General features: G+C 38.3%; 1 protein-coding gene across 1 annotated transcript; it reads right to left on the reverse strand.

Annotated features, from left to right (window-relative positions):
• Nucleotides 1–5,161: 5,161 nt before the first annotated feature.
• Nucleotides 5,162–8,014, reverse strand: LOC123978225 (RLA class II histocompatibility antigen, DP alpha-1 chain-like). Its single transcript, XM_046061393.1, has 5 exons — nucleotides 8,008–8,014; nucleotides 7,461–7,472; nucleotides 6,151–6,414; nucleotides 5,787–6,068; nucleotides 5,162–5,691 (listed from the first exon to the last, which is right to left on the reverse strand). Exons 1-5 carry the CDS (start codon nucleotides 8,012–8,014, stop codon nucleotides 5,570–5,572), a joined length of 687 nt encoding a protein of 228 aa, XP_045917349.1. The 3' UTR covers nucleotides 5,162–5,569.
• Nucleotides 8,015–8,658: the final 644 nt, after the last annotated feature.

Below are 8,658 nucleotides of genomic sequence, written 5' to 3' on the forward strand. Positions count from 1 at the left end.
AAGTGCCAATAATTTATAATCATTACATAATAAGGTAATTGGTCTCCAATTGTCCAGTAAAAGGTTATCTTTATTAGGCTTGGGAATCAGAGTAATGAGACCATGTTTCATAGTAGGAGAAAGACTTCCGTTTGATATGCAATTTAAGAAGGCATTGTGCAGCAGTTCCCTGATATCGTTCCAGAAGAAAGTAAAAAATTCTACAGTTATCCCATCTATTCCAGGTGATTTTCCTTTAGACATCTGTTGAACAGCTTTATCTAATTCATCAATTCTTAGTTCTTCTTCCATTAGTTGTTTAAAGTTATCATCCATTTTCTTTTGGAAGCATCGGATTTCTTCTAGTAAAAACCAACAATCTTCCGGAGAAAAATGGGGTTTATAGAGATTACTGTAAAAGGCTTTGATTTTCTCATCTACTTCGTCTTGGTTGTCAATAATAACGTCATTGATAATAAGTTTCTGAATTTTCTTTTTGGTCTGTCTTTGTTTTTCCAAACTGAAGAAATAGGTGGAGTTTTTTTCCCCTTCTTCCATCCAGCGGGCCCTTGAACGAATAAATGCCCCCCTGGCTTTCTCCATATATATAATGTCAAGTTGGGATTGAAGGTGTTTTAGTTCGGTCTGTTTTTCCACTGATAGATTAACTTTACAACACAGTTTGTTAATGTTACTAATGATGTCTCTTTGTCTTATCTTTTTGAATTTAGATGATTGCTTACTTGTCCTAATTGCTTTCCTGAAGGAGAAGGGTCCAGCTGCAGCCCGCAGACAAACGTGACGGAAGTTGAACTTCCATATATGGATTGTCCCAGAAGCCACCGCGCACAAAACGTGATGACGTTTATCTCGACCGTTAAAAAAAGAGGTGTCAAGTACGTTATGTGTTAATATTTACTATACTATACTTATATATTATTAATATAGTATATTTATACTATAATTCCTGCAAATGCTTATTTATAATAGCCTAATGATAATAATAAGGCAATGTTTCAATTCATACCACTGTTGTATATTTTATTTCTTCCAAAGTGATTTTAAGTTTCACAAACCAAGAACATTCTGTAATGTTGCATCACGAGCCAGATGTGTCTCGATTTAGGTTAAAACTTACCATTACTGAGAATTTATTGACAGAATAACAGCGGTACGAACATCATCAGCTGTTGCAGGACTCATCTGCTGTGTTGGCTGCAGTGGTCTGTGTGACTGGGCCTGGGGGAGCTAAACGTAGCTAGCTACCTATTCCTGACAGCCCCCCGAAGTATATTCCTCTTACCCCAACCAGGGTATGTGCCTAAAGTTATTGATTATATGCATGTCGACCGGTTAACCCTACAGCGGCGCATGTCGACGTGCTAGCAGATAGGGTTAACCTCCATTGGATTGCTGTGCAGCCTCCGGTAACGTTACTGCAGCTATAAAACACCCGTCGGCACTATGGTCAGCACTTGCGGAGTTTCTCAACTCCGAAAACGTTTGAACACATTTTCGATTCGCTGCCAATTTTCGTAAAACTGCCGATCTTCGACATCTGCACAGTTGATTTCTCGCCTAAAAACTTCTCAGAAGTGTATTTAAAGTTCTGTTGTTGGCTTCTAAAGAATAAAACGGTTTGCATTAGGATCAGGGTCTATCATGTACGTGAGCCGAGATGAACGTCATCACGTTTTGTGCGCAGTGTCTTTCCTGCCTTAGATCAAATAAAAAAATAAAAAAATAAAGAACAATAATAAAGATTTGCTATAATAATAGAATTACAGTGTTTATAATGATACGCAAATGAAGAACTAAACTAGGTGGAAGTACTGGCCTAACTGAATATTTATCTATCTATCTATCTTTATATTTATCTCATTTGCAACTGCATTTCTTTTCTTTTAGAGCTTCCTGGGATCGTTGCCTCACTCAGATGGCTCAGAGGCCACGAAAATCTCAAAGGACCAGCTGGACCCTCACAAGCTCAATGTGCTCATAGGTATGTCTGGCTGCTGCACACGATCGCTGTTCTTACTCTCAATACATGTCAGCGGGGTCAGACTAAATAAATATTCTTGTGAAAAAATAATTTTATTTAAAATATTGTTATACATTAAGTAATTGTCTACTTTTGTACTTCACAAATTGACTGCTGTGTTGATGTGAAATGACATGTAGACAGAACAGTTGTGAAGCAAGTCTGTATGTTTGTGTTATTTGTTGTACCTGTTTAATAACATTTTATCATATATAGCTCCTTGGCTGAATGCACAGTAGTGTTTATGTAATGTTTTTGATTATGTTGTAATGGAAGAACTGAGCATTTACTGGGACAGGTCCCTTGTGGAAAACCATTTCACCTCAGTGTTTCCCACACATAGGCTTTACTTGGGCGGGCCGCCCAGGTAGATTAACAGCCGCCCAAGCAAATTTGGCGACCCATTTTAATTGCAGTGCTGCACAGCACATATTTACTCCCCTCACTCGGTCGCTCCCTCTCTCTCTACTGCATGCAAACAACCCATCTGTGAATTGAATGGTTGGTATCATGAACACCACTGCACACTTTAAAAAAGTTATTAGCGAGCATGTAAGGAGCCTAGCCAATAAGGATAGCTATGTTAACTTTAGAATGGGCCTACAGCTGTCGAAGATAGCACGCTATTCATAACTGGTAGTCAATAGGTGCATTCGAGATGACTGCGGCTGACTTTTGCCGATTTGATAGGCACCAGACTCGGTGCCTGCCACCGCCTTGCTCCAGCGAGGTAATGTCATGATGATGTGACATCATGGTGACGTTTTGCAGCGCCGGGTGTTGTGACGAACTCTGCCTGCTGAGAATTAGATGCACCACGCGTGTGGTAACGCCATTTATGCTGAGAAAAGAGGTGGACTCAAATCTCGGCAGGTAAATTAGCCTACATCATCTGTTCTGCCAAATTATGCATCCACCTGTATAGGACCTTTTAAGACTCTTAACTGTGCTCATTGATCAACTTCGGTTATCACCACATATTTATTGCTAAATCTCAAGGAATGCTGCTTCTACTAACTGTAGATAATAAAATATCAACAGCTCTAAACTACTCTAAACGTTCATGAAACATTTCAAATCATTTACCCCACAAAGAAAATTATAGCGTTTAAAAACAGTATTTGGAAGTGCATGCAATTCCCGGCAGGCAAGCGAAATTCGGCATATCACCTTTTAAAGTTACCACAATTACGCTGTAATTCTGTGGGAAACACTACACCTGAACCTAAACAGTTAGCATTAGAACAGTTAGACATGACGTCATATTGTGTTTCAGCAACTTTAAACAAAATAAAAAATCTGACAATGGTTGTTCATTAATTAGAGGTAATATTGCTTTGATTATAGATAAAATATTTCCTTTTCCCTTTCACAGATGCTGTGTGATAAAGCAGTTTCCAAATCCCATAGAGTCACTGCAACAAGTCCTACTCAAAGATACCGACCCTCCACTCCAAGGATAAGGATTGTGCCATTTTTCAGTTTCAGTTTGGTTCCACCATTTGTACTGTATGCTTGTGACGGAGTACCTTCACTACAGTTGAGTAAGCGCTTGGACTGCCATACCAACGAGCCTGGCTCTTTGCCGTTGCTGTCAAAGTTGCATGTTTGGTATGCTGTAGACCTGTGTTTGAATCTGGGTAGGGTGACTGCTCTCGCATTTGGCCGCATATGGTGTCAGAAGTAGGATGGCTTGCCGTGAGGTCATCTGAGCCGTGCCCAGAGTCCAAACCACATGAGGGACCTCCATGGGTAACATTAATGATGGGATGTGTATAGTGTACTTCTGTAATACTGATCATATGTCATCATTTTACTGATTTTATTTTTATTTGAAGATATTTTGGTCAAGATGTGATACATGCTGCTGTACCTTTTAATGTACAGGAAGTTATTTTTGTAAGATACACAAAATTTAAGTTTTTTAGTTGTCTGTATGTGTGTGTGTTGTAAAATACTTTTTTTTTTACTGGTTTTTATTATTATGCTAAAAGGACATTTTGCAAGATATTTTTAATTCATTAATAATGCATTATTCTCATACTGAATGGTTTCATAAAGCAGCTTCCCAAGATATTAATAGTGGCTTTTGGAGTATACTAGTAATAAATTACTAATATGCTGAAATGCTAATAAAAATGTTCAGGGAACACATTTAAAATATATTTAAACTGTTCTTCAAGTATAGCACAAAAGGGTATTTTAAGTTAAATTTAGTATAGTTATATTTAAATTACACTAAATGGTCCATTTTAACACAAATAAGTATATTAAAATACATTGCAATTATCTTAAAGTTGACTTTAAGTATTTCTAAAATGACACTTAACATACTTTAAGTTGTTCCAAAATAACACATTTAATATACACTTAGTATAGTACAATTAAAATATAAATTACATCCAAAACAAATGCTACTTAAGTATTTTTCTTTTTCACTTGGGAGGACACAACATCAAACTACAAACTGACTCCTCAACCATCACTCCAACCAGGGTGGTGAGAAACTTGGGTGTTGTGATTGATGACCAGCTGAACTAAGTAAATGTACTTAGTTACTTTGTACTGCTGTGCTTAACAAGAACACCATCATATTTAAAATGTAATTTTAAATATATCTACTTATTTTGCCACAAGTTTTATTGAACAATGAGGTTATCTGTTCTGGTTATGTTGATATTGCACAATTCCATATCAACCAACAGTGAACAGATTTATTTGATCTGTTCATTGATCTATAACTTATTCATATATAATGTACTTCACAAATCCTTAAGTCCCTATTATTGGTTGTAAAAAGCATCCACTGCACAGTAAACAATCTTCATTGATTTGTTTATTTATAGTGTTCTTTTACAGCTTCACTCAAATGAATATAGTAGTAGCAGGCTCAAGCATCACAAATCATGTACATTTAAATAATATAAGAATATAAAGCACCTGTATGTATTAACTTTGTGTTCCTAATAGGAAGTGGCAAAACAGAAGCAAACAAACAGTATGTGACATGGCAATTTTTGAACAAGTGACAGTGTGATAACCCAGAAGCTCTCCCCTGACTGTACATTGCTAATATATTGCCCCATTATCATATAAAGGCAGAGAACTGGAAGGCAGACAGAAACAACAGTAAATAAAAAATAAAGGCATTAAATTTAATATTTATTCAGACCATCAGGCTTTTTCACACTCTTTAAAAATTTTAATTATTGAATTCCCTTCCTTTTGTACTCACTATATTAAAGCCAAAAAATTCAACCTAAGTTGCAGTTGCACATGGCTTCTCTCCTTGGAGTTTTTCATTAAGGTATGGCGGATCATTCTATTTCTAATGACCATTTTACGTGTAATTTCATCTGGCAAATGTGACTAGAGAATGTGCCCATGAAAATGCCAATAAAGTTTCCACAACTCCTGTAAGGCAAAATAAAGGGTCAGACGGTTATAGATGTTGCACTCCATAATCATAGTGTTTTTTTTATAATTCATTAAGTATGAATACAACACCATATTCATTTTCAAAAACTGCCATATTCAGCAATAGAGAAATTATTGTCCATGGTGTCCTTTTGCAATTAAAAATACTCCAACTGCAATTCCCATCAAGCCCAGAGTCAAGCCCACTCCACAGAAAATATCTGGTCCAAGACTGGGTTGATTCAAGTCAAGCTCTGTGGAGGAAGTTGGAAAGCATAAGCATCATTAATATTAGAACAAAAAAATTTTATATTTATTTTTAAGTGGCTTAATAAATTAAAACAATCACCCCAGATCCTGGTTTTAGGCCATTCCAGGGCTGAGTGCTCCACAGTGCAGCTATAAATGTCCCCCTCCCTTGGTGTAAAAGCCAGAGTAGAGAACTGGTGGAAGGTTTGATCGTCATTGGGATGATAGCGACTGAGTGACACCCCTTCTGACACTGGACGACCATTTTTAGTCCAGCTGACTTTGATGTCAGGCGGGTAGAAATGATTCACAAAGCAGGTGAGGCTGTTTTCAACTCCCAGCTGAGCTTCTTCTGCAGGGTAGAGGATGCTCTCTGGGGGGTCTTTAGTGGGTCAGAAGACAATTGAAAAACATCAGCATTTTATCAATCATGTTTACAGAGATAAATGTTGAGGTTAACTTACTTTTTTCTTCTGGTGGAATTTTCGCTATCTCTGCACCGATTACAGTAAAAAATGAACAGAAGTCCTTATTTTCCAGAGCATCTCTAAGTATACTCAAACCCACCAAAATTTGACTTGGATCAGGATTAATAAATCTGGGCACAGTGTAGATAATCTCCTCTTTCGGGAAATCCACATATAAAATCTCCTCACCATCAAACTCAAACTGTACCTCAGCTGTGCCATTCACAAAGCAGCCCACAAAATAGATGATTTCATGAGGAACTGAAAAACAATACAATGGAAATAAAGATTATAATACTGCATGTAAATGGTCCTACCATTACAAAGTGCTACAGCTTCTGTTTATGCTTTCTTTCAGGCAATTGTGTTCTTGATATACAGAAACTGACAACACTCAAGAATACCCCATATTTTTGTGTTCCCACAATATTACCATTAATGTTAGAAACTACATCTAAAGTCTATTAAATTTAAATATCATTCTTACTTTCTGAGAAGGCACAGAAGCTGTTGAGCATCAGGATTATGAGAGCAGAGCACTTCATATCTGAGCTGCAGATCTTCACTGTACTATCAGTCAGAACTGAGGAACATGTTGTATCTTGTCGATAAGGAAACTCACAATCAATCACATGACCAAATCAGGTGCAAAACTTGAGCAAAATAAAAAAGTAACCAGAGAAAAACCGAACTCTTTATAGAGAAGAGAACTTTCCCAGCTTCCGTGTTATGTGAATGCGGATGTTTAATTAGCCGTCTAACCTGTTTTGCAGCTAAGGCTATTATCTGTTCATACAAAAACGGCGGTGGCAGCTCCAGAAACCGCCCACGTCCTCTCTGACACGAAAGCGGATGCAAAAAGTACCGACGACGAGAGTGGGAGAAACCAAATAGCCTTCTTGATATGAGTATCAAGCCAAACTACACAGTTTGTCTGCCAGTGTTCTGTGTGGTGCACGGTGGCCTGTCAGACGTGTGACAGCATGCCAAGGCAGTGTAATTACTTAATAAAACGTGGCTACTATTTTCTGATTGATCACGCTGGATTTCATATGCTGCCTATTTTTTAAGAATTATGGTAACAATGTAAATGAAGCACATGCACACATTATGGTATGATTTGTTTTTTAAGGTTGAGATACAGTCAGACACATAGGCCCTAAGGATTAATTTAGAGATAAGAGAGAGATATATGTCACAGTTGGTTCTGTGACACTTGGGTTTTTTTCCCCCTGTGGTGTTCTGTGGGCGTGTGTGGGTGTGTCTTACACATGGCAGGGAGCTGATCACCTGGCGAGGATACACACCTGTTGCCAATCCTCATCCACGCCTGGCCTTAAAATGTGGGGCTCCCTGAGACTCATTGCCAGATTATTCCTAGCCATCACATTGTTGAGTACTTCAGGCCTGTTTCCTTACTTGAGCATTGAGTTTGTTTCTAGTGTGTTCTCTGCCTGGACCTGGATTAACATTCTTTTGTCTTTCTCCTTTTTCAAGTTACCTGCATCCGGTGTGTTTTTTGTCCTGCTTGGAGGATCTTTAGGAGTGCTGATTGCCACTGCCCAGGAAGGCCTGCCCCTGCTCACATCTCGCCAACTACCACACTGTACAACTAGTTCCTTCTTTGTAAATAAACTCTTTACTTTAACTGGCTTTGAGTGTTCTGTGTCTGCACCCCGGTCCTCAGTCTTATGAAACTTAATACACATATACAGATATAGGCTACTTAATACACTTAATTATTAAAATACAGTGCCAATGTGTGTTATGCTTAACCAATCTATAGAATTGCATGATTCAATACTGTAGAATTAACAATAGGCTGAATAAAAACTGAAAAATATATTTACTGACCAATCATAAAAATGGTGTTGATTTAAATTGAGAAATGTTTGTAGATAGATTATTTTTGTGTGGTTTCATTGTTTGGATAGTATTACTGCAAACAATGACAAATATTTTAACCCAAATCTGTGTTAACACCTCCCTTTACAATTGAACAAGAACAGGTGCTCTGTGAGCTCATTAGGAGTGAGCTTTTTCTGTTTATAGTTTTACTGCAGCAGTCTGAAAGACAAACAGCTACTCAGTAATGCACCAGTAGTGTACTTTTACAAAAAACATTTACAAAAGGAAGTAGGCCTAACATGCTCCAATACTGCACACAAGGCCTACTACTATGTTTATGATGTTCATGGTAAATCCTTTGCAAATGTCTTTTCAATCAAATCATATCAAAGCATTTGTTATACCAGTGGCGGCTCAGATTTGGGAGTTGTGGGCATACTCGATCCAGGGAACGTGGGAACTCCAGGAGGTGGGGCTGCGGTATGCTACACACCTGAGCGCTGCTCCCAGGTCCTGGTTGGCTCGCTCGGTCTGCCCGTTGGTCTGGGGGTGATAACCGGAGGAGAGGCTAGCGGTGGCGCCGAACGCGTGGCAGAAGGGCTTCCAGACTTGCGAGGTGTATTGGGGGCCCCGGTCAGAAACTATGTCCAGGGGGAT

This window comes from Micropterus dolomieu, linkage group LG10 (genome assembly GCF_021292245.1).
Source record: "Micropterus dolomieu isolate WLL.071019.BEF.003 ecotype Adirondacks linkage group LG10, ASM2129224v1, whole genome shotgun sequence".
Lineage (NCBI taxonomy): Eukaryota > Metazoa > Chordata > Actinopteri > Centrarchiformes > Centrarchidae > Micropterus > Micropterus dolomieu.